Source organism: Rhincodon typus, chromosome 16, assembly GCF_021869965.1.
Source record: "Rhincodon typus isolate 14 chromosome 16, sRhiTyp1.1, whole genome shotgun sequence".
Classification (NCBI taxonomy): domain Eukaryota; kingdom Metazoa; phylum Chordata; class Chondrichthyes; order Orectolobiformes; family Rhincodontidae; genus Rhincodon; species Rhincodon typus.
This window is the reverse complement of record NC_063347.1, coordinates 27499463-27526592: the sequence shown is the minus strand read 5'-3', so window position 1 is coordinate 27526592 and position 27130 is coordinate 27499463. Positions and strand designations below refer to the sequence as shown.

General features: G+C 41.7%; 1 protein-coding gene across 1 annotated transcript in view; it reads right to left on the bottom strand.

The window, feature by feature from the left end:
- cacna2d3a (calcium channel, voltage-dependent, alpha 2/delta subunit 3a) overlaps positions 1-27130 on the bottom strand; it is a 791006-nt gene that overhangs the window by 211659 nt on the left and 552217 nt on the right. Inside the window, exons 18-23 of the mRNA XM_048606724.1 lie at positions 20044-20127; positions 16723-16794; positions 15106-15167; positions 14924-14996; positions 2098-2116; positions 1135-1198 (exon numbers count right to left, since the gene is read on the bottom strand). Coding sequence (XP_048462681.1) covers positions 1135-1198; positions 2098-2116; positions 14924-14996; positions 15106-15167; positions 16723-16794; positions 20044-20127 — 374 coding nt within the window. The remainder of the gene's footprint in view (positions 1-1134; positions 1199-2097; positions 2117-14923; positions 14997-15105; positions 15168-16722; positions 16795-20043; positions 20128-27130) is intronic.

Below are 27130 nucleotides of genomic sequence, written 5' to 3'. Positions count from 1 at the left end.
CCTAGACCCTTCATCAGAAAAAGCTTTTTCTGATGAAGGGTCTAGGCCCGAAACATCAGCCTTTCTGCTCCGATGATGCTGCTTGGCCTGCTGTGTTCATCCAGCTCTGCACCTTGTTGTCTCGGATTCTCCAGCATCTGCAGTTCCTACTATCTCTGGTCAGTATGTGTTATTGCTTTCATGTGCTAGGGTGTGGACTAGTGTGTTGTGATTAACATAGCTTTGAGAAGAACCATTAAACCCACTGGCCTGCAGGTAAAGAAAAAACACAAATTCTTTCACTTTGAGTGCTACCAGCCAGTCACTGTATAAAGGAATCAGGATAGAAATTTGCAATGAACCTACAAAGTCAAGAATCTCAAAATTCTCTATTCAATTACTATCATCAATCCCACCAGTCATATCAACTGTAACAACTGCAAAGCTCTACTATCTACTCTTCATTACCGACTCAGAGACTGATCCATTATATTTTTTTAACATTTTTTGGGCTCACCTAATATTCATATTTTGTGCGTGTGTTGCCTTTTTTGTTTCTGACTGCTAGCAACAGATAAACTCTCATGTTTTTGTTAACTCATGAACGCTGGTCAAATTGGCTCCTTTTAAACACAATATTTATTTGGTCTGGGAGAAAATTATCCTGAAGGAAAAGGATCCTTTTTTAAATTATCTTCGGTGTGATCAATGAAGTGTGTTGGGTGAAAGGAGGGGAGCCACTTCATTCTTCCCTAACCGGGACTTAATGATTTCGGGTATCCTATTTGGACCTGTAATACATTGGGGTACCTCATGTGGGAGTGACCACAACAAAACATTAACTGTATCATCTTGCTGGAATACTGTAAAATTAACATAAGAATATTGTTGTGAATCGGTGCATAGGACAATCCTGCTCAACTCACATCTCAGGCAGCACTACCTTGATTTTGGCAACTATTAAACAAGTTGTTGGTGTTGAGTTGTCCCTTGGCTTATCTGCAGACTCATGTCAGTATTTAGAGGTCCCTGTCCCTTCAAATTCTGCCTATTTATTTTGATCCCTCATCCCTATAGCCTTGCTCAAATTTGCTGATGGGATCAACTGGGGTCTTAAGGTTCTTGAAAAGTTTGACAGGTTTTGCTATTGTTCACATTGTCGGATAGATGCGAGTGTTGCAACTGTATTGAAATTGCTTGGCTAGTGGAACAGCAAGTTCTTCAGCACTATTGCTGGAATGTTGTCGGGGCTCATAGCTTTTGCAGTATCCAGTGCCTCCAACTGTTTCTTGATATTATGTGTAGTGAATCGAATTGGCTGAAGACTGTGATAGTGGGGATCACTAGTGGAGGCTGAGATGGATTATCCACTTAGCACTTCTGGCTGAAGATTGTTGCAAATCCTTCAGCCCAATCTTTTGCACTATGTATTGGGCTCTTCTGTCATTGAGGATAGGGACATTTGTGGAGCCTCCTCCTCTAGTGAGTTGTTTAATTGTCCACCACAATTCCCGACTGGATGTGGCAGGACTGCAGAGCTTAGATCTGATTCGTTGGTTGTGGGATCACTTAGCTCTGTCTATCACTTGCTGGTTATGTTGTTTGGTGTGCAAGTAGTCCTGTTTTCAATATCATGATGGTGGCGGAGTAAACAGCACTGCATTTGGGCTCCCGAGCCCAGGGTTCATCCACTCCATCTGTTTTTTCTTTTATCCTCCTTTTGTTTACCTTCTTGGGTATATCTCAGATGGCATTGGTGGCAGCGAGGTATCTAGTGTGCCAGAGGCAAGTTTGTGTTCCCAGCAGCGGTGGTAGAGAGAGACAAGTTCAGGCCCAGTGCCCGGTGCAGGACCTGGCAGCATTGGCGATGGCTACTTCAGTATGGTGGGCCCAGTTTGGGACCGGCAGGTTCAGATGAATTGCCAAGGTCAGTCCAGTGTGGTCTCATGGCGGCGATGACATTGGGGGAGGCGCGGTGAAGGGACTCGAGGCTGGCCGACTGCTTCATGATGTTTGTGGACTCGGCATCAGGGTGGCAAAGCCCAGATCCAGGCCCACGGCTGAAACACTTAACAGGAGGACTGTATTGTTGAACTTTTAACTTTATTTATTTTTTACCTTTATATTCTATGTCATGGTTTATTTTGTGTGTTTTTAAGATGGCACCAGATAGCGCTGACATTATGTAACACTTTTCCCGTGTATTTGTAACAAATACATGTACCAATACATGTGACAATAAATATATCAGTCAATTTCGTAGCTGTAGCAGGTTGACACCTCATGTTTAGGTAGCTCTGGTGCTGCTCCTGGCATGCCCTCCTGTACTCCTCCAGTGAACTAGGGTTGATCGCTGGCTTGATGGTAATGGTTGAGTGCCAGGCCATGAGATTACAGATTGTGTTGGAGTACTTTCTGCTGCCTTTGATGGCCCACAGTGCTTCATGGATGTTCCGACTTGAGCTGCTAGATCTGTTTGAAGTCTGCAACCACCACCAACAGCCCCCCTGGCCCCACCCCACATATCTAGCATGGTGACAGTGCCACACAACATGATGGAGGATATTCTCAAAGTAAAGGCAGGACTTTGTCTCCACATGTGTGATGGTCGCTCTTGCTGATACCATCACGGATAGATGCATCTGTAGCCAGCAGATCAGTAAGGATGACTCAAGTATGTTTTTCCCTCTTGACTGAAAACAACAAATGCTGGAGATCACAGCGAGTCAGACAGCATCCATGGAGAGACAGCAAGCTAACGCTTTGAGTCTGTATGACTCTTCATCAGAGCTGATGTGAAGTCTGGAGGGGACAGCACTTATGCTATAGGTGAGTGAGGTGTGGGAGGGGTGCGGCGTAGTGTGCTAGGGGAGAAAAGATGTCGATAGCTCAGATTAAGTGATCAAAATGTGAAAATGGCAGAACAATGGTGTGTCTAACTGCCAGACTTGAAAGAGCAGAGTTTTGCACTAGGTTGGGGGGAGGGGAGAGAGAACATGGTGACAAAGAATGTAACAAGTAAAGCTAAAAGAAAGGGAAGAAATGGGAGTTGCTTCACAATTTGAAGGTGTTGAACTTAATATTAAGTCCAGTGGGATGTAAAGTGCCTAGTCTGAAGATGAGATGTTGTTCCTCCAGTGATTAACTGGAACACTGCAGCATGCTGAGGACAGACAAGTGGGCATGCGAGCAGGGCGCTGTTAAAATGACCAGCTGCAGGAAGGTCGGGGTCATGTTTGTACACAGGCCAGAGGTGTTCTGCAAAGTGGTCACTCAGTCTGTGTTTGGTCTCTCCAAAGTAGAGTAGGCCACATTGGGTGTAGCAAATGGTTTTCCCTCTTGTTGGTTCCTTCATCACCTGCCGCAGACCTAGTCTAGCAGCTATATCGTTTAGTCCCAACCAGCTTGATCAGTAGTGCTATTGCTGAGCCACTCTTGACGGTGGAAATTGAAATCCCCCATCCAGGGTACATTTTGCACCTTTGCTACCCTCAGTGCTTCCTCAAAGTTTTGTTCAATGTGGAGGAATACTGACTAATCACCCAAGGGAGGACGATACATGGTAATCAGCAAGAGTTTTCCTTGCCCCTGTTTAGCCTGCTGCCATGGCTCTTCATGGGGTCTAGAGTCAATATTGACGACTTCCAGGTCAACTCCCTACGGACTGTATACCAATGTGATGGGTCCTCTATTGGGTCTGTTCTTCTGGTGGGACAGGATATATCCAGGGATAGTGATGGTGGTGTATGAGAAATTGTCTGTAAGGTATGATTCTGTGAGTATAATTATGTCAGGCTGTTACTAGGCTAGTTTGTGAGACAGCTGTCCCAATTTTAGTATTAGCCCCCAGATGTTAGTGAGGAGGACTTTGCAGCATTGACAGGGCTGTATCTGCTGTTGTCTTTTCTAGTGCCTAGGTTGATGCCAGATGATCCAGTCCAGTTTCATTTCTTTGCTGAGACTTCGTAGTGATTGTTACATCTGAGTGTCTTGCCAGGCCATTTCAGAGAGCAGTTGAGAGTCAACCACATTGCTGTGGCTCTGGAGTCACATGTAGGCCAGACCAGGTGAGGATAGCAGATTTCCTTCCCTGAAGGACATTAGTGAACGAGATGGGTTTTTCCAACAATCGACAGTGGTTTCATGGTCATGACTCCATAACTCCAAATATTGATTGAATTCAAATTCCACCATCTGCCATGGCTGGATTCAAACCCGGGTCCCCAAAACATCAGTAGATTCTTAATTTCAGTTTTTATTAAAATGGAATTCAAATTCCAGCATCTGTTAGGATTTGAACCTGCATCCCCAGAATATTGGCTGAGTTTCTGGATTAATAGACTAGTGGTAAAACAACTAGGCCATGGCCTCCCCTTCTTATGTTACAAGGGCAATTAAATTTCAAAAGCATTTCATTCGGTGTAAAACATTTGAGATGTCCAGTGGTTGTGAAAAGCGCTGTGTAAATATAACTCATTTTCATAGAATCCCTACAGTGTGGAAACAGGCCCTTTGGTCCAACAAGTCCACACTAATGCTCAGAACATCCCATCCAGACCCATCCCCCGTACAACACAGCTAATCTAAACATCCCTGAACACTATGGGCAATTTCCCATGGCCAAGCCACCGAGCCTGCACATCTTTGGACTGTGGGAGGAAACCGGAGCACCAGGAGGAAACCCACGCAGACACGGGGAGAACATGCAAACTCCACACAGACAGTTGCCTGAGGGTGGAAATGAACCCAGGTTCCTGGTGCTGTGAGGCAGCAGTGCTAACCACTGTGCCACCCTATTTGAATTTTTCATGGTAGCCCAGATGCTGTATGATCTAATGAAATGGATGGAAATTGCAATGAAAAATTTTAACTACCTTTAATTTATAATTAAGGCTGTGTGGTCTAATGTCTGTTACACAGTATTTACAACTGGTCTTATTGCCAGTCAGATTGTATTTTTTAATTATGAACCAAATTGGTATCACTATAATGGTCAGTAATGTTTAAAATAGCACTCACATATTTGAATTTTTCATGGTAGCCCAGATGCTGTATGATCTAATGGAATGGATGGAAATTACAATGAAAAATTAGTGTTCAATTGGGATCATATGTTCTGAGAATTTGAAGGATTGAATTTTCCACAGTGTTATGGGTCAACTATCTAATTTGCCATTTTCACTAAGTATACTTCTATTGATTTTTTTTTTGAAAATGCTTTGAGATGTGTAATGGTAGTTACATTGCAGCTGTAAAGTGTACACTGTTGAACTATACATAAATAATACAACAAATTTATCAAGTTGATTGCCAGCTTGCCAATCCAGCTACTAAGTAACAATGACAACTTGGCTGGTACACAATTGACTACACTGTTGAAGATGGATGAGACAAGGAGACTGAGAGATTGAAAGTCTGAGAGGGTGAACACTGAAATCTCACATTATTTTAGTTTGTTGTACTCATTTTTACAGGCATGCTTTCAATCTCACTTTCACCTTATGACCATCTTTCAGGAAGAGATTTTCATGAAATATTGACTATATGGAAATGCTTATTACAAAGGTTTATTGTTTGAATTTTATGACTGGCAATTGTCAAAATATTTAACTAGTTAGTATTTTGGACACTCTCTTTACAAAGAATTTGCAGATCTGCAGAATTTACATTTTCTTCCTTATTGACATTTTTGTGAATTTGTGATTATTGAAGATGATTATTGAACTGTTCCTTAATCTCCTAAACTGGGTGGCACAACCAGAAGTAAAATAACAGGCTAACTTTAATTTTCCATGTGAGTAATCTTAAACCTTTGCCTCCTACTTGATTTTCCCTTCCATTTAGTTATAACTGGTGGCAGGTCAACATCTGCTATATTGTCCCCAGTAAAGTTAAATTCAGCTGTCAGACTACATAGAAAACTTTGAAATATTTCATCTACTATTAATTTCTATTCTTCTCAGCCATTATTTGTTAGTTCTCATTCTTTTTCTTTCAATTCTGGACAGTTCTATTCAATCACTAGCAGAATAAATCTTTTCTTCCTTGAGCCCCAGGTACAGAGGTAATTGAAGCCATAGAGTCATACAGCACAGAAACAGACCTTTAAGTCCAACTTGTCCATGCTAACCAGGTATCCTGAACTGAACTGGTTCTATTTGCTTATGTTTGGACCAATTCGCTCTAAACCTTTCCCATTTATGTACCTATCCAAATGTCTTTTAAATGTTGTAATTGTATTTGCTTTTACCACTTCCTCTGTCAGCCCATTTCATACACACACCACCATTGTGTGAAAAAAATTAGCCTTCAGGTCCCATTTAAATCGTTCCCCTCTCATCTTAAACCTTTGGCTTCTAGTTTTGGACTCCCTTGCCCTCGGAAAACAGACCTAATCTATGCCCCTCATGATTTTATAAACCTCTATAAGGTCACCCCACAGCCTCCTATGCTCCAGGGAAAAAAGTCCCAGCTGCGACGTTATGCTGCAGCTGTATAAAACCCTGGTTAGACCACACTTGGAATATTGTGTTCAGTTCTGGTCACCTCATTATAGAAAAGTTGTGGAAGCTTTAGAGAGGGTGCAGAGGAGATTTACCAGGATGCTTCCTGGACTGGAGGGCAGGTCTTATGAGGAAAGGTTAAAGGAGCAAGGGCTTTTTCATTGGAGTGAAGAAGGATGAGAGGGGAGTTGATAGAGGTGTACAAGATGATGAGAGGCATAGAGTGAATACCTAGAGATATTTTTTCCAGGGTGGAAATTACTATTATGAGGGGGCATAATTTTAAGGTGATTGGAGGAAGGTATAGGGGAGATGTCAGAGGTAGGTTCCTTACACAGAGTGGTGGGCGTGTGGAATGCGCTGCCGGCAGTGGTAGTGGAGTCAGATACATTAGAGGTATTTAAGCGACTCGTAGATAGGCACATGGATAATAGTATAATGTAGGGTATGCAGGGTAGTTTGATCTTAGTCGGATAATTGGTCGGCACAACATCATGGGCCGAAGGGCCTGTATTGTTCTATGTTCTATGTTCTTTGTTCCCTCTACCTGTAACTCAAATCCTCCAGTCCCGGCGACATCCTTGTGAAATCTTTTCTGTATCCGTTCCAATTTAATAACATCCTTTCTATAGCAGGGCAAGCAGAATTGTACACAATATTCTAAAAGTGGTCTCACCAATGTCTTGTACAGCTGCAAAATGACGTCCCAACTCCAGTAATCAATGCTCTGACCAATGAAGGCAAGCATGCCAAACACCACTTTTACCAGCCTGTTTACCTGCAACGCCACTTTCAAGGAACTATGAACCCATACCGCAAGGTCCCTCTGCTCAACAACACTCCCCAGGCCCCTTACATTAACTGTGCGAGTCCTAGCCTGGTTTGTTTTAACAAAATGCAACACCTCACATTTACCTAAATTAAACTTCTTCTGCCACTTCTCAGTCCATTCACCCATCGGATCAAATTCCCATTGTACTCTTGGCTAGCCTTCTTCACAGTCCATTATAACACTAATTTTGGTGCCATCTGCAAACTTACTAACCATACGTCCTATATTCTCATCCAAATCATTGATATAAATAACAAAGAACAATGGACCCACAAACAACCTTTGTAGTATGCTGCTGGTCATGGGCCTCCATTCCGAATAACAATCCTCTATCGCCATCCGCTGTTTTCTATCATCAGTCCAATTTTGCATCCAATTGGCTATCTCTCCCTGGATCCCATGTGATCTAATGCTACTAACCAGAATACCATATGGGATTTTGTTGAAGGCCTTACTACGATCCATGTAGATGGCGCATTACCTTCATCTATCGTTTTGGTAGCCTCAGAAAAAAACAAAATCAAATTTGCAAGACATGACTTCCAACACACCAGCCTTGATGACTATCTCTAATCATTCCTGAAAACAATAAATGCTGGAGATTACAGCGGGTCAGACAGCATCCAGGGAGAGAGAGCAAGCTAATGTTTTGAGTCTAGATGACTCTTTATCAGACTTGAAGTGTGGACGGGAAAGCATTTATGTTACAGTTTGGAGGAGGGGGCGTGGGGTAGTGGGTGTAGGGTGCTGGTGGAAAAAAAATACTGGTAGTTCAGATAAAATGATCGGAATGTGAGAATGGAAGAACAATGGTGTGTCTCTTGGCAGAATTGAAAGGACAGTAACTGGGATTGGGGGAGGGGAGGACATGATAACAAGCTAAAAGGAAAGAAATGGTTGACAATTTAAGGGTGTTGAACTCAGTATTACTCCAAACGTCATTCATTTTGCCTCCAATTTCCACCACTCTATAACTTTCACATTGTACATTTCCAATACTTTCCTTCCTTTCCTTGACCTCTCTATCTCCATTTTGGGGAATTAACTGTCCATTGCCACCCACTACAAAGCCACAGACTCCCATAGCTACCTTTGCTACAGCTCTTCCCACCCCAAGTCCTGCAAGGACTCCATCCCATTCTCCCAGTTCCTTTGCCTACTTCAGATGATGTCACCTTCTAAACAGCACTGTTGACATGGCTTACTTCTTCCATGACCATGGTTTCCCACCCATTGTTGTTGACTGGGCCCTCAACTGCACCCGACCTATCACCTGTGCTTCCACCTTTGCCCCTTCCCAACACTCACAACAACATGATCAGATCCCCCATCTCCTCACTTTCCGTCCCATCAGCCTCTGCATTCAAAGGATAATTTCCTGTCACTTCAGACAACTCCAGCAGAATGCCAACACCAAACACATCTTCCCCTCACTACCCCTGTCTGCATTTTGCAGAGATCATTCATTCAGGGACACCCTAGTCTATTCCACAAACACCAACTTCAACCCCCTCTCCACGGCACCTTACCATACAATTGCAGAAGGAGTAACACCTGCCCCTTCACCACCTCCCTGTTGACCATCCAAAGGCCTGAACAGTCTTTCCTGGTGAAGCAGCATTTCATTTGTACCTCCTCCAATCTTGTGCATTGTATTCGCTGCAACCAGTGTGGCCTACTCTACATTGCAGAAACCAAATGCAGACTGGGTGGCCGCTTTGCAGAACGCCTCCGGTCTGCGTGCAAGCATGACCCTGACCTTCCTGTAGCCGGTCACTTTAACACAGCACCCTGCTTGCATGCCCACATGTCTGTTCTCAGCATGCCGCAATGCTCCAGTGAATCACAGTACAAACTGGAGGAACAACATCTCATCTTCAGACTAGACACTCATCAGCCTTCTTAAATTAATACTGAGTTCAACACCTTAAATTGTGAACAAAAACAAAGTTGCTGGAAAAGTTCAGTAGATCTGGCAGCGTCTGTGAAGAAAAAAAAATCAGAGTTAACATTTCAGGTCCGGTGACCCTTCCTCAGTTCCTTCCTCAAGGTGACACACTGGCTCAGTGGTTAGCACTGCTGCCTCACAGTGCCTGGGACTCGGGTTTGATTCCACCTTCAGGTGACTGTCTGTGTGGCGTTTGCACATTCTCCCCGTGTCTGCGTGGGTTTCCTCTGGGTGCTCCGGTTTCCTCCCAAAATCCAAAGATGTGCAGGACAGGTGGATTAGCCATGGGAAATTGCCCATAATGTTCAGGGATGTGTAGATTAGGAGGGTTACAAGGGGATAGGTCTGAATGGGATGCTCTGAAGGTTGGTGTGGACTTGCTGGGCCAAAGGGCCTGTTTCCACACTGTAGGGATTCTACCTATTCTATGGAGTTCTGAGGAAGAGTCCGGACCCAAAATGTTAACTCTGATTTTTTTTCTACACAGTTGCTGCCAGACCTGCTGACTTTTCCAGCAACTTTGTTTTTGTTCCTGATTTACAGCATCCGCAGTTCTTTCGTTTTTTTTATTTATCTTTAAATTTCTTCCCTTTTAGCTTGTTATCATGTCCTCCCCTCCCCCGATCCCAGTTACTGCTCCTTCAAGTCTGGCAGTTAGACACACCACTGTTCTGCCATTCTCACATTCCAATCACTTTATCTGAGCCATCAACATCTTTTCTCCACCAGCACCCTACACCCACTACCCCCAACCTCCAAACTATAGCATAAATGCTGTCCCCTCCACACCACTTCATGTCTGATTTTAAAAAGTCATCTAGACTCAATGTTTACTTGCTGTCTCTACATGGATGCTTCTGACCCACTGTGATCTCCAGCATTTGTTATTTTCAGTACAGATTCCAGCATCTGCAGTAATTTGTTCCCACATCTCTAATCAGTCCTGGCCTTTCCAAATGCATGTAAATTCTATCTCTCAGAAGCCCCTCTAACAACTTACCCACTACTGAAATCAGACTCACCCGTTTATAGTTCCCTGGTCTTTCCTTACATCCCTTCTTAACTAATGGCATAATATTCGTCACCCTCCAGTCTTCCGGCACTTCACCTGTGACTATACAAATATCCCAAGAAGGGCCCCTTCTCTAGCCTCCCAGAATGTTCTAACATATACCTGATCGGGTCCCAGGGGTTTATCTATTTGTGTTTTAAGACATCCAGCACTTCCTGTAATGTGGACTCTTTTCAAGGCATTACTATTTATTTCCCCAGGCTGCCTAGCTTCCATGTCATTCTTCACAGTAAATACTGAGGCAAAATATTCTGAAAGTACCTCACCCATCTCCTGCGGTTCCACACGTAGACAGTCCTACTGATCTCTAATCTCATACAGATGGGCCCTAATTTCTCTCTAGTTACTCTTCTGCCCTTGATATACTTGTAGAATCTCTTCGGATTCTCCTTAACCTTAAGGTAAGAGGGGAAAGAATAAATGGGAACCAAAGGAGCAGCTTTGTTCCACAGAGGGTGGTATGCATATAGAATAAGCTGCCAGCTGAAGTGGTTGAGGCGGGTACACTAACAACATTTAAAAGGCATTTGGATGAATACATGGCTAGGAAAGGTTGAGAAGGATATGGGCCAAGTGCAGGGAACTGGGGTTAGCGTGGATGGACATTTTGGTTGGCATGGACCTGTTTGGGCCAAAGGGCCTGACCCTGTGCTGTAGGACTCTATAACTCTGTCTTATTTGCTAAAGCTATCTCCAGTCCCCCTTTTACCCTCTTGATTTCTCTTTTAAGTGTACTCCTACTCCCCCAAGGATTCACTTGATTCCAACTGTTTATACCTGACCAACGCTCCTTCTTTTTCTTGACCAGAGTCTCAATATCTTTAGTCATCCAGTATTCCTTACACCTACCAGCCTTACCCTTCACACTGACAGGAGCATGCTGTGCATGAACTCTCGTTACTTCATTTTGGAAAGCTTCCCATGTGCCAGATGTCCCTTTACCTGCAAACAGCAACCCCCAATCAACTTTTGAAAGTTCCTGTCTAATACCATCAAAATTGCCCTTGGTCCAATTTAGAACTGTAACTTTCAGATCAGCCTATCCTTTTCCATAACTATTTTCAAACTAATAGAATTATGATCACTGGTCCCAAGGTGCTCCACCACCAACACCTCAGCCACATGCCCTGCCTTATTTCCCAAGAGAAGATCAAATATTGCTCCTTCTCGTGTAGGTACATCACATATCGAATGATAAAATTTTCTTAAACATACTTAAATTCCTATCGCCTACCATTACAACCCTGTTATTTTTACAGATATCTGAGATCTCCCTACATATTTGCTCCTCAAATTCCCACTGACTATTGGGGAGCCTATATTACAATCCCATCAAGGTGATCATCCCCTTCTTATTTCTCAGTTCCACCATATAACTTAATTGGACAACCCCCCAGGAATATCCTCTCTAAGTATAGCCTGGACCATTGAACAACCAGTCTTGTCCCTCTCTCAGCAATGTTTCTGTAATAGTTACGATATCTCAGTCCCAAGTTCCCATCCATGCCCCTGAGTTCATCTACCTTATCTACCAGGCCTCTTACATTGAAATAAATACAGTTGAATTCATAAGCCTTACTTTGTTTTCTACCATGCTCTTGCCCGGCTTGCCTATTTAACTTTCTTTCCTTAACTATTGCAGCAGTCTCAACCTTCTATTTTGTTCCCACATTCTCCCCACCCCACTTTCTCATTTTAGTAGCACAAGCAAATCTCCCTGCTAGGATATTGGTCCCTCTCCAGTTCAGGTGCAACCCCTCCTTCTTGTAAAGGTCATTTCTACCACAGAATAGTTCCTAATGATGCAAAAATTTGAATCCTTGCCTCTTGCACCAGCTCCTCAGTGATGCACTCACCTCCCTATCCTCCTATTCCTACTGTCACTATCACATGGCAGGAATAATCCAGAAATTATTACCCTTGAGGTCCTGCTTTTTAACCACCAATTTAATTTCCTATATTTTCTCTGTAGAACCTCATCCCTTCCTCTGCCTATGACGTTGGTACCGATATGCACAATGGCCTCCATCTGCTCACTCTTCTTAAGAATTTTCTGCAGCAGAGGATGTTAAGAATTGCTCTTACCTTGGAATTAAATGGAATTAAATGAATTAAATTTAAAGTCCAATGGTTTACAAGCCATGAAAGAATGACAAAAAATGGAGCAAAGCAACTAAGAAAGTTGAAACAGAGAGTAGGGAGCCATGAGACAATTTTGTTTCACTCTCATCTTAACACCAAAAGGGATCTGCTCTGTAATGCATCCATTAACAAGATTACTGCTCACGTATTATCATGAACTAAGTCTTCTTCTTCCAGATCAGTCATGGCGGGCACACCAGAGTAAGACAAAATAAGCACTTCAAGGATGTGCTGAATGCCAACAAAAATGCAATATTGACATCAATTCCTGGGAAACCATCAGCCTGGACCAAACCAAATGGAGGCAAAGACTGTGGGAAGGATTGTAGCATTTTGAGACATAGGATGACAAAAGAAAAAGGACAATCAACAGTGATGAACAATCCATGATCTGAACTAAAAATACACAACCGTACATTCCATAAGTCAACCAACCTCCAACATTCCTTAAAGTTTGCAGATCCCAAATGGAACTCATCAGCCATTTTTGGACTCGGCAAAGATGATTGGCTTTGATTGTGATAATGGAGATGATAATATTTATAATTAGGGATGATTTGACAGGCCAAGGCTCTTTTTGCTTCAGAGAGGAGAAGGCAGAGAGGTAATGTATTGGGAGTTTTTAGAATTATGAAGGTCTTTGATCGGATAGACTTCAAGAACTTATTTCAATTTATGCAGGAGACCAAAATAAGAGATATAGGATGGTCGCCAATCAATCCAATAGGGAATAGGGGAATTCCTATTTTACCCATGATATGGAAAATGCCACTGAGGAGGCATTGAAGTGAACAGCATTGACCATTACTGGAAAACTATATCATCACCCGAGGGAGGAGGAAGCAGGATATTTTGACAGAAAATACTGCAGATGCTGGAAATCTGGAATAAAAACAGAAAATGGCTGGTGAAACTCAGCAGGTTTGGCAGTATTTTCTTCAAGGTTTCTGTATGTCTTGTTCCTGTTCTTGTGTTAATCCCTATGTGTGCTGCTATGGGCTGTAAGTCAACTTTTGTCAACCGTTTCAAATCTCTGATTGTTACATTGTCTCTGTCAACAATGGCTTGAACCTCCAAAGGTATTCATGTTGGTTTCCCACATACGGGAAAAACAGATATGAAATCTTGTTTAAACATGGGATGTTTTCAGTGAATCCATTTCAGTTCCTTGGTTCAATTCCCGAATCAAGCCCTCTGTTTCATTATGATCCCCATGTGTAAACCAAAATAACTAAAGTTTCCTCCCCACCCCACAAATGAAGGAACCATCAACTGAGACTGCATTTTTGTAACATTTTTTTTCTTTTACATGAACAGACATGAATCAACAAGCAAATAATATTTCAAAAAGACAAACTTCACTTTAAATAGCAGATATTAGAAAGATACATCTCACAAAACCATAGCAATTCGTTGCATGAATGTGGCAAAGTGTGTAATCTGATACAGTACTTTCTAACTCAACGGGTTTGGCACTTAACTCTCATTTACCAGCAAAGATACACCATCCCAGGTCTCCAGATATGGTTTGGACCAAGATAGTGCATGTCTCCTGGCCCTGTCTAAATTAGGTCATGTTAGTTTTGATGGCGCAGTTTTCCAAAATTCCTTTACAACTGCCCAACCAACAGCAGCTGACTCATAAACTGCCCCTTTTATAGAAACCTAAAACTCCTGTACATGTCTAAGCTATTTGCATCATATTTTAATAAATAGTTTCTTTTAGCTTGTTTACACTTCTCTTCCACATGAGTGTCTATATATTTTTATTTTCACTGCCAAAGAGAAAATTGATACTTTTGGAGAGATTTGCTGTCTTATTCTTACGTAAATCCTGTGCCCCTTTTTCTAGGCTATTTATAAGTTCTCTTTGTGTCTACATCCTGTGTACTGATCACTTTCACCCATTCAATTATTGAGCTTCAAGCTCTCCTTTGTGTTTGGTCACTTATTGTCTGTCATAACTTCTGTATGATTGGTACTGGTTCCCGGTCAAGAGTTGCCAGGTGGTACGAAACAGTGTTTCTCATTACCGAAGAAAATTACAATTGATTCCTTTGTAATTGATGTAAGCTCAAGTTCTTTCCAAACATTCTTAAAACTATTATGAATCCCACAGATATTGTAAATAAATTACAAAATTTGCTTTCTGTTTCAGGTTAAACATCATCACAGTGAATTTGTATGATTATATATAAGCAGATTTTCAGAGGTTACACCATCAGCAGAACATCTTTGGGGTGAGTTGAAATGGAACAAAGAAGAAGATAATTATTTTATTTTCATGGTCTGCACATAGATATACATAGGTAACACGAATTGTGAGAAGGAATTGAATCATCAAATGACTTGGCAAAATAGGGGATATTTTTACTTCTACAATCTACTGTTCTCCATTTGTATTCTCGAGTAATTACAATAATTTTGCTCCAAGTCATAGATTAAATCATACCTTCTTCCAGTGTAACATTTCCCTGGAGGAAGTACTTGCCATGTCCTCTGGATAAAGCCACACCTAGACTGTACAGAGGAGATTGTAAACAATTACATGATGCTACCAAAAACGCTCTTATCATTTTGAATCTAATTCCAAAGAATCTTGGAAAATAAGGAAAATGATGAAACCTACCTGAATGGAGTGCCTTTGATGTCTGTGTAATAGTAATCATTTGTCATCACTAAGACTCGCTTCTAACATGAAAAATAAAACACAGTAGTAGTAGTAACTGGCACTTTACCAATTAGTAGAGATTGTAAATGCTTTTGTTGTGTGCTTTTGTTTCAATACTTGTCATTTGACCATTGCAGAAGATTAATGCAACTTTTCTGGTACCTTTGCTGAAACATAATTGCAATTTCAGTAAATCTGTTAGTTTAAAAATATTTTTATGTAGTCTGGAAAAACTCGTCTGTATCATTGATTGATACCAAGGAAGTAACCCTAAACCAACATAAAATGGAATCTTAACAATATGACTCAAATGGAAAAAGTGGTTAGAGCATTGTTATATATTCTGTCCATGATTGATCAGCCAGCATCCTAAATCACAGTTTTAATCTTGCCTTCCTCCACCGGAACGTATCTCTGGAATATGTACTTGCCAAGTGGTCTGGATAAATCGATACATAAAGAGCAAAGTTCACCAGCAAGTGCTTAGTGCACTTGTACTACATTCCTTTTGAGCAGTTACTTGACTGTGCTATCATTGCCTGTACAGTAATAGTGAATACTGAAATGTAATCTGAGCGTTTTAAACATTCTTATGTGAACATTGCCTATCAGAAGTTCAATTAACATGAAAGTGACAATTATAATGCATATTTATAAAATTGACCTGGAGACAATTGCACATCAGCAGTGGAAATACAGTTTAAACAAATAGCGTTAATGGTTTTGAGTTGGCTACAGGGTTTACACAAAAAATGTTCAGTTGTAAAGAAAAGGAATATAAATGTTCACTGCACTGAAGAGGGTTATTTTGTCTGCCCTGACTGTGCCAGATTATTGTTAAAACAATCCAACATGAATACCACTGCTAACAATCTAAACATGGCGTTATATCTTCTGCTTCAAACGTTCATTCAATTTTCTCTTCAAAGGTGCAATGATCTCTGCTCCACCCACTTAATATACCTCTAAGAATTCTTTTAGTGATAGTTCCTTGGTGCTAACTAGAGGAATTTACCCCATTAAAAGTTTCAAAATGTTATAAACCTCTCCACTCAGACATTTCTACCCCATGGAAATAATTAAAATATCTCTGATCTGTCTTTTAAAATGGTGTCTTCCATTTCTGGCATTATCTTGTTGAATCAATGTAAAATGTTTTCGATCACTTTAATATCATTAAACTTCCACTGAAGTCACTATATAGTAAAATCAGATGGGGCATGAAATATGCAGTAAATTGGATCTGACCAATTTCCTACAATGTGGGTTATTTTAAAATTACCCTTTATCTTTTTATTTTGACCTGTAAAAACATTATCACTACTATTCAGATACTTGATGTGAATTCCTAATGGCACACAATACAAAAGATTTCATTTCGAAAAGAGATACTTTATCTTACCTTTCATTCTCACAACAATTCAAGATTCGTAGGTGTGCCATTAAATAAATCAAAGCATTCATGAGCGAATGACTTTTTTCCTTTTAAAAGTATTAGGACAACTTCAGCATTAGTGATTAAATATCTTATTTTAAAGTTTTTTGCTTATCATCTGAGAAAAAGAAATGTCTTACCCCTTTCTCAACAGTCTTTTTCACCTCCATGGAAAATTTTCCTGTTTTGCGATTTACCATACCATTACGCAGCTATAAAATAATGTAAATTATTAATACTCTTATAGAAGCTCTGAAGGGAAAGTGAACTATTGCTTTTACTAATGACAGTGGTCTACAATTGAACAAAACATGTTCAGTCAATTTTTTGCTCTCAAGAGGTTTCTTAATATGGGGAGAAAAATTAACGTTAAAACTCATGCTATCCACTTCAGGAGACGAATTGAGTTTTCCGGGAGTGAGTTAGTTCGTGCAAATTAATCCGAGCACATGCTGATGAGATGAAGCAGCAGTACCTCTTCCAGTCCTTTTACAATTTGGAATTGATGGACATGCTGCACTGAGACAGCATTTTCTGTCTACGTTTCAAACACCTTCATTTTAAATTTGATTTCAAGTTTTCTACATTTTAAATTGTTTCTCTTGATTTATCCTGTGCTTTCCATGACCTTGGCTATTATCAAGTCTAGGTCTGGATGAGTTGAAATTTCCTCCAACTAAATATTGAAGACAGAAGCCATTGTCTTCAGGCCCTGCCATAAGTAACATTCCCTTGTGACCAAACTACCTCCCTCCCTGGCAACTGTCTTTGACTGAACCAGACTGTTGGCAACCTTGTTTCAGAGATAGCAGGAACTGCAGATGCTGGAGAATCTGAGATAACAAGGTGTAGAGCTGGATGAACACAGCAGGCCAAGCCGCATCAGAGGAGCAGGAAGGCTGACGATTCGGGCCTAGACCCTTCTTCAGAAATGGGGGAGGGGAAGGGGGTTCTGAAATAAATAGGGAGAGAGGGGGAGGCGGATAGAAGATGGATAGAGGAGAAGATAGGTGGAGAGGAGACAGACAGGTCAAAGAGGCGGGGATGGAGCCAGTAAAGGTGAGTGTAGGTGGGGAGTTAGGGATGAGATAGGTCAGTCCAGGGAGGACGGACAGGTCAAGGGGGCGGGAAGAGGTTAGTAGGGAGGGGGTGGGAGGAGGGGATAGGTGGGAGGAAGGACAGGTTAGGGAGGCGGGCTGGTTTTGGGATGCGGTAGGGGGAGGGGAGATTTTGAAGCTTGTGAAGTCCACATTGATACCATTGGGCTGCAGGGTTCCCAAGTGGAATATGATTTGCTGTTCCTGCAATCTTCGGGTAGCATCATCGTGGCACTGCAGGAGGCCCAGGATGGACATGTCGTCTGAGGAATGCGAGGGGGAGTTGAAATGGTTCGCGACTGGGAGGTGCAGTTGTTTAGTGCGAACCGAGCGTAGGTGTTCTGCAAAGCAGTCCCCAAGCCTCCGCTTGGTTTCCCGGAGTAGAGGAGGCCACAATGGGAACAACGGATGCAGTATACCACATTAGCAGATGTGCTTGATGTGGAAAGTCTTATTGGGGCCTGGGATGGGGGTGACGGGGGAGGTATAGGGGCAGGTGTAACACTTCCTGCGGTTGCAGGGAAAAGTGCCGGGTGTGGTGGGGCTGGAGGGGAGTGTGGAGCAGACAAGGGAGCCCCGGAGAGAGTGGTCCCTCCGGAAAGCAGATAAGGGTGGGGAGGGAAAAATGTCTTTGGTGTTGGGGTCGGATTGCAGATGGCAGAAGTGTCAGAGGATGATGCGTTGGATCCGGAGGTTGGTGGGGTGGTACGTGAGGACGAGGGGGATTCTGTTTTGGTTGTTATTGTGGGGAGGGGGTGTGAGGGATGAGTTGCAGGAAATGCGGGAGACACGGTTGATGGCGTTCTTGATCACTGAGGGGGGGAAGTTGCGGTCCTTGAAAAATGAGGACACTTGAGTTGTACGGGAGTGGAATGCCTCATCCTGGGAGCAGATGTGGCGGAGGCGAAGGAATTGGGAATAGGGGATGGCATTTTTTGCAGGAAGTAGGGTGGGAGGAGGTGTATTCTAGGTAGCTGCGGGAGTCGGTGGGCTTGAAATGGATATTGGATTCTAGGTGGTTGCCAGAGATGGAGACAGAGGTCCAGGAAGGAGAGAGAGGTATTGGAGATGGTCCAGGTGAACTTAAGGTTGTGGTGGAAGGTGTTGCTGAAGTGGATGAACTGTTCGAGCTCCTTGTGGGAGCACAAGGCGGCGCCGATACAGTCATCAATGTAACGGAGGACGAGGTGGGGTTTAGGGCCAGTGTAGGTACGGAAGAGGGATTGTTCCATGTAACCTACGAAGAGGCAGGCGTAGCTTGGGCCCATGCGGGTACCCATGGCCACGCCCTTTGTCTGTAGGAAGTGGGAGGAATTGAAAGAGAAGTCGTTGAGGGTGAGGACGAGTTCGGCTAAGCGGATGAGGGTGTCAGTGGAGGGGGACTGGTCGAGCCTGCGGGACAGGCCATCTGTATGGGGAATGCAGGTGTATAGGGACTGGACGTCCATGGTAAAGATGAGGTGTTGTGGACCGGGGAATTGGAAGTTCTGGATGAGGTGGAGGGCGTGGGTGTTATCATGGATGTAGGTAGGGAGTTCCTGGACCAAGGGGGAGCAAATGGAGTCGAGATAGGTGGAGATAAGTTCGGTGGGGCAGGAGCAGGCGGAGACAATGGGTCGACCAGGGTAGTCAGGTTTGTGGATTTTGGGAAGGAGATAGAAGCAGGCGGTGCTGGGTTGGGGAACGATGAGGAATGATGGTGTTCAAATTGTTTTCCAGGCTTTTGTTACTTCTAGACCTGATTATTATAATGCACCTGGGCCAATTTCCCTCGTTCTACTCTCCATGAATTTGAAGAAAATCAAAACTCTGTTGCTCATGTCCCAATTTGCACCAAGTCCAGATTGTCCATCTCTCTCGTGCCTGTTGACCTGTTTTGGCTTCCAACTAAGTGATGCTTGCCTTTTACAATTCTCATCTTTGTTTTCAAATTGCTCCAATGTCTCAATCCTCCCTATCTCAGTAATTTCTTCCAGACTGAGAGGTCTAAGGTGTCTGTTCTGTCAACTCTGTTTTTTTCAAATATTGCCAATTGTAATCGCTTCATCATTGATGGTTGTGCTTTCAATTACCTGGACCCTAACCTCTAAGAATAGCTTTTTTAAATCCGTCTGCCTTTCAATCTCTCTTTCCTTCTTTAAAACATTTCATAGGCATTTCTTGTTTAGACTAAGCTTTTGGAATCTGGTTGTGTATGTGTCACAGTGTCAATTCTTTTGCAAATTCTTATAAAGAACTGTAACATCATCTCTGCATCTAGGTCCCTCCAAAATTTTTAATTGCTCATGGAAACCTCTTGACTTTGTGAAAATTTGACCTATGATCTCGCAGTCTAAAGAACATCAAAACTAAACAGGGACTTACAATGTTATCCTTGTCTTCCCATTCCAGTTCAGAGAGGTCAACACTCTTGTAATTGGGGTTTCTCCTTCTTTTTCCTTCTTCATACTTTTTTTAAAAACAAACAAAACATTTTTTAATTTAAGTTTTTTTAAGTTCAGAACAATCTGATCCAAAATAAAGAATACACAAACAATGATAAGGAAATTGACATTTTTATTATTGTTTGTAACTCAATCACCATTTGAACAAATGATCAGGTTGATGTGCTTAATATGTTCCACCTGTAATTCGTGGCAAAGAGATGAGCCACGGTTCAGGAGGATATACCTGTGTCCATTGTAAGCTACATCAGAAATTTTGTGACTGGGTCAGAGACTGAATTCATTATTTTCTCTCAGATACACCTCTTAATCACAAAAGATTGGCGTATGTCAAACAGCATCATTTGCAGATGTAGTTTCTTTAAGCTAGTTAACAATTTGAAATTGTTTTGAAAGTTGTCAGGCTGGACTTCCCTGTGGGAATAAGGCTTCTAGCATCAAGATGGATCCACCCACCATTGAGTGAGAAAACAGTTGCAGCTGTTGGGATGAAAAACCGGATGACTGACATGAAAACTGTGTTTCAGGTCTAAGATAAAGTCAAGATATAAAACCAGTTAAATCGGGGTGACTGATATCTGGTAGAAGTATGCATTACTTGGCCCTTTCCCTCTAATGGGGATTCAAATATCATTCTATCACCATCTGCTATTTCCTAGGGTTACTGATGTTAGCAATACATATCTAAATTTTAAGGACTATGAGGAACTGTAATATGGAAATATTTGGACAGTCTGGATTAAAAAGAGTTTAACAAGGTTTGAAGGGATTTCTTGATTATATCCAAAGTAATACGGATTACGAATTGCCTGATAATTACTGAAAAAAGTCAAGTAACTTTAGAAAGAAGACAAACAAAGCTTTTTAAGAAAGATAAGAGATTGGGATTATTACTTTAATTGCTAAAGAAGCTTGATTTGGAAGAGATGGGTCCTGTGTACAGAAGGGTACCAAGCAACATTGATCTGGAGTTGGTTTCTGTTTTTCCAGGAAACCTAGATATGTCAATAGAAGGAACAGCTCTCTAAAGCTTCTAACAAAAAAAAGACTGTCTCTCTGCTAAAAGAAGTGAGGTGGAACCTTACAGTAAGATAAGATGTACAGATCTCTCTTTGTGAAGTATTTCTAATAACCCGAGAAAGCTTCAAATATCATTACTTCATAAACCCTGAAAAATGAACTGTCACTTCTATTCAAAGATCTAAGTCCAACTGATCTTCCATCTGATGCGTAGTCTGGTCTGAAGATTTTCCACCACTCTCTAATGGGGAATCATAATCATTTTACCTTTTGAGTTCAAACCCTTGGCCCATGAGGGTGAGGAGAGGGCTAATTTCTTTTGCTTTCCTTTTAAAACACATATAATCTCTGTAGAACTGCATTATTTTGTTTGTTATATAAATGTGTTTACTCGGGATTAAGGGGATGTTGTTTAATTCCCAAATATAGTTTGGTTTTAAACCAGTTTTAATAATCATTTATAGAATAAGTTTATTTATAATAAAGGAATCATTTTTGAGTTAGTTAAAGAATTGGTTTTGAAAATTTGATGTAGATTATTCGATATAAAAAATGGAGACTCTTTCCACATTGCTCTTATTGTCCTAATTCACTCTAGATTTCAGAAGAAACTACAAACTCCTTATAACAAATAATTTGCTCTCACCACCTTCCATGGCACCATTTATTCTAATCATCAGATAACAAACATGAGGGCTTCATTTACTCATGTGCAAAATAAAAGCATTCTGTTATTCTTCTAGAATCTGCTTTCTCTTAATTCTCCCATGTGTATACTATTAGCTCTGGTGGACTCCACATTCCATCATCTCAATTAATTATATCATCACCTGTGATAATTGCCACATTGACTGTTGTCACCATCATCAACGATATCTTTCACTTAAGACCTTGGATAATCCAAAATGGTTTTTCAGTTTAATGATTATAATACCAAACTAATTCTCTTTGGATTCCAAATGCATGCCAATACCGTTGATTCCATTTTCCCTGACTTGCTGTTACTTTTGCCATAGCCTGGTTGTGTGGAACCTTGAGGTATTGTTGAAGTCTAATGACAGGTACGCTCTGTGAATCTGAGGTATCACTGAACCATTTCTTTTCACATCTGCAATGTAGTTTGCTAATATTCCTTCTCCCACTCTGACAATGGAATTTGAACAAGCCCCTAATCACAGTACAGTTGCAAACTCTCTAATTCTATTTTTTTATGGTTTGCTCACTTCTACACTAACTACATATCATCCCAAAATCTATAATCTGTGCCTCCTGCATATTGAATCCATGTCATTATCAATATGTCCTGAATGATGTCCTTCAATGCCCTGAAGAATTGTCTTTTTGATTCTTCTTCTCACTTTTGTACCTTTTTTACTGTGTTTTGTTTTATTCATTAATAGGATGTAGGTTTAGCTTGCTGAGCTAGTATTTGTTTACTGTATCTGGTTGCCCTCAAAAAGGTGAACTTCTTGAACTGCTGCAGTACATTTGGCATGGGTCCACTCAGTGTTGTTAGGGAGGGTTTTGATTCTGCAACACTGAAGGAATGGAAATATACTTCCAAGTACAGGATGGAGGGAAGCACGCAGGTGGTAGTGTTCCCATGTATCTGTTGCCCTTGTCCTTCTAGATGGTACTAGTTGTGAGTTTGGAAGGTATTGTCTCAGAAGCCTTGGTAAATTTTTGCAACGCATTTTATAGATGGCAAACATTTCTGCCACTGTATGTTGGTGGTGGGAGGTAGTGTGAATGTGATGCTTCCTACCTTAATAAATGTGTCGAATGAGCAAGACATTGAGAATTTTTGACATGGACATCAGACTGAATATCTGGTGACTTCAGCTCACTGCTTGCTCCAAAGGACTTCCATGTTGGACACTGGGCACTAACGTCTCAGGGCATGTTCCATGGGCACCAGTCACATGGACCCTATGTCCATGGACATTGGCATCTGATGTGTGCCAGTCTCTAAGAACCCTCCTAGCACATCTCTGATCTACTTAGTGTACTTCTGTCATTCAACGCTGCACCTCAGTCTGTACAGGCAACTACCATTGTAATGCTGCTACATTAATAGTGAGTACTCAGGGGCACATACCCAGTTTATTGATCAGACCAGGGTGCATATCCAGCCTGTGTGGTTGCTCTCATAGCGCTTGCTCACTCTGAGCCTGCCTAGATGCTCACAGCATCCATGCCTCACCTTGCCTTTTTGCGCTTTAGCCTTCAACAAGAGACACAAGGTTCATAGTACTGGAACATTGCTGTGATGTTTGGTGCAGACACAATGCCAGGAAGCTTGCCAAGGTTGTCAGCAGTTGTCACTCAAGTCAAGGGAGATAATTTTCGCTCAGGGGGTCTTGGCACAGTAAATCAAAGGCAGCATCTGATACCAGTCCAGGGGCCTAGACATGGTGGGTCAGCCATTCAGGTGTACAGAGACAGAACCTTCTCCACATATGGAGTGAGTAGCCGAATACTGGGCAGCCCATTATCTGTCCTGATTCTGCCCAATTTCTCCTGGAATGTCAGAAAAGCAGGTATTAAGGGAGATGAAAGTGAATGGCATAGCTGTTACTTTTGGTCCAGGTGAGGAGGAATCCTGAGCCAATGAGTAGGCAGAGCAGAAGACATGCAGGATTTGTGGTCTCAGAAGTTGGGTCGGTGAGAACAGGTTGAAAAGAAAAGAGTGTGGCACTTACCCTGGCAGAGTGGAGAAGGTCATTGACCTTCTTACAACACTGCTGGCCATTCCTCTGGATGGTTGGGACTACACAACTGGGGTTTGATCTCAGACCAGGTGGTTAGGGTCTGGTGGCACAGTCTCCTCTGCCTGTCCTCCAGGAAGAGGACATCCCTTGTTTGTAACAACCACTCCTGTCTCTGTCAGAGAATTGTAGCACCACCACACCCTTCTCAGCCACTTTTCAGATTCAAGCTCTGGAATTCCAGTGCTTATCTGGGTGCATAGTGGGCTTTTAAATATGGCGTCACCACCAGGGATGCTGGTCCTTCAGCTGATATCTAGTGAGTGACACCATGCTCTGTAAATGGTGAGTGGTAAGATGGAGACATGAGGGAATTCTTAGGGGTAAGATAGGTACATGAGTTATGTTTAATAAGACACTGCAAGATATCTCACTGGACCTTGAGGTGATAATCACTCCAATAAACATGGCACAACTCACTGTTAGGCAAAAAAGCAGAAGATCTAGCTCTCTGTTTATTTTTAAATAATCATAATTGCGCAATCCTTTTACTGATTTATACTTTTTTTTAATGATTGCCTACAACTATGCCATGAATTAGAATTACTCGCTCTGTTTATTGTCACTACAATTTGGCATCTGCCATGATTATTTTCAGCACAATAATTATCCTGCCATCTGTCCACCCATTTATCTAGTTAGCCTAAGCTAAAGTATTGTGTCTAATTCTGGGCACCACATATTAGGAAGAAAGTCAGGGGATGTGCAGGGAATATTTACCGGATGATTTTGGGACTATTTAAATGGAGTGACTAGAGAAACTGTAATCATTCTCCTTAAAGATGAGAAAGCTAATTTGAGATTTGAAAGAAGTGTTCGAAATAATCAGATGATTTGACAGACTAGATGTGTTTCTGCAGTGTAGTGGTTATCATAGTTGCCTACCACACAAGGTTCCTAGTTCAAAACCATGCTGAAAGAACCCTGCACCATTTTGGGGATCAAGGGCTTGAGGGAGAAGGCAGGAGAATGGGGTTCAGAAACATATCAGCCATGATTGAATGGCGGTGCAGACTTGATGGGCCAAATAGCCTAAATCTGCTCCTATATGTTATGGTTTTATAGACGGGGAGAACTACTTCCCCTGGTAGGATTCAGATAATTGGCAGAAAAATCTGGCATGAGTGGGAAATGAGGAGTTTTTTAAAAGCAGAAAGTTGTCATCTGAAATCCACTGTCTGAAAACATAATGGATGCTAATTCAATGGTGAGGTGCAAAAGAGAATTGGATATATACTCAAAAGGAGGAATTTGTAAGGCAACAGGCAACGAGCAGAGGAGTGGAATTGAATAGATTGTTCTTTCAAAGAGTCAGCATTCAGATGATATGGAAAAGACAACCTTCTTGATTCTATGTTAAAAGTAGGGAAAGTGAAGCTATGGTCTTTGATTTCACTATAAAATCGATATCCTTTCTATTGACTCCATCCTCCTCCCCGGCTTCTCTCTTAGATTCCACCAGTGTTCATAACCTTGATGTTCTGTTCGACTCTAAGTTAAGCATCTGGCCTCATATTTTCTTCAGTGCAAAGACCACCTATTTCCACTATACTGAATATGGACAAGGGGCAAGTGATGCATGTTACACGTGATTCTAAACATGCAATATTCATCACTTTCCCCTTGTCAATATTCAATATAGTTTTTTTGTTAGATAGGAATACTTCTGTTCCAAGGTAAACACATAAATCACAGAAAGCCACAAGATGGCAGTCTACCCTCATTCATAACAAAAATTAATTAACTCCATTCGCACTTAACATTAAAACAATCTTTCACTTAGATGACTATAATAAATAATTACATTTTTAGCATTTTATTTTCCTTTTTTATAATCCCATTTCATTTTCTGTGCCTCAGTTAGATATCTGTCTTTATTCATTTCTCCAAAAGCCACTGCAAAATGCTAGAAATCTGAAATAAAAACAGCAAATGTTGTAAATGATCAGCAGGTCTGACAGCATCTCTGGTCTCAACTGCATCTCTGCTGAGTTTTTTTTCAGCATTCTCATACATTTCTCCCTTTCTTAGAAATGTACACTCAAGGTTTTTAGGCTGCTTGAAGAGATACAACACCAGCATTCTCAAAAACAGCTGAGCTGATTAGAAATATCTCAATAGCTGATGAACATAGAATCCCTACAGCGTGGAAGCAGGCCACTTGGCCCATCAATTCCACACCTACCCACTGAAGGCCATTCCATCCAGACCCAATCCCTTCATTTCCCATGGCTAATCCACCTAGCCTGCACATCTTTGGACTGTGGGAGGAAACTGGAGCGCCAGGAGGAAACCCATGCAGACACGGGAAGAATGTGTAAACTCTACACAGACAGTTAACTGAGGATGGAATTGAATCCAGGAACCCGGAGCTAAGAGGCAGTAGTGCTAACTACTGAGCCACTGACACCATCCCAGCCACTGACACCATCCCAGCCACTGACACCATCCCAGCCATGACGAAGAAGGAATATGAGATTTTTTTCTGAAAATTGGAACGTTCTGCCTAATGGCCTGGTTGATGGACAATTAAATTCATTACGCTTTGGCTGGAAAAAGTTGGGTGTGGTACTTACAGATGGGAAGGCAGGACATTAGAATTTGATGTTTTTAAAATATTTATGTTTGTAAAATGCTATGGGGAAAGCAGTGCATGGCCCCTTTAAAAGATGATGTGCTTTTTCTGTGCTTGGAGATTAAAAAAAAATCTGTGGGCAGCTTATGAATTGCAGATGCATAGAGAGCTCCTGAAATCAAAACATTTGTATCAAAGGCTGTATGGTTAATAATCCAGGCAGCAGTTTTATTTTGTTAGCAATGCAACCAGTTTGAATATCAGCCAATTAATTTAAACTAGGCACTTGGAGACTAAAAAGCAATTAAATTTATATCTGATGGTTTTGACAACATAGGACCAACACTATCATAAGAAATTGATATGTCATCAAGGATATAAAAGAAGAGAGCCTTTAAAAATTGGTGGCAGAGTAACTGCCATCTGATAGAGTTAACAACCATCAGCTCTAAAGAGAAAATCACTGGCTCTCATAGAATTCTCTAAGCTCTCAGAGTAACCATCATCTAACTAAAGGTACAGTGGCACTCTTGGCTAATATTCCTGACACAAGAATTCGACAGAGAAAGGCATTCCTGACTGAAGATCAGCTGAGAAGGCACAGAACATTTCAGAAGATGTATCCTCGCTGTAATTTCGAAAGA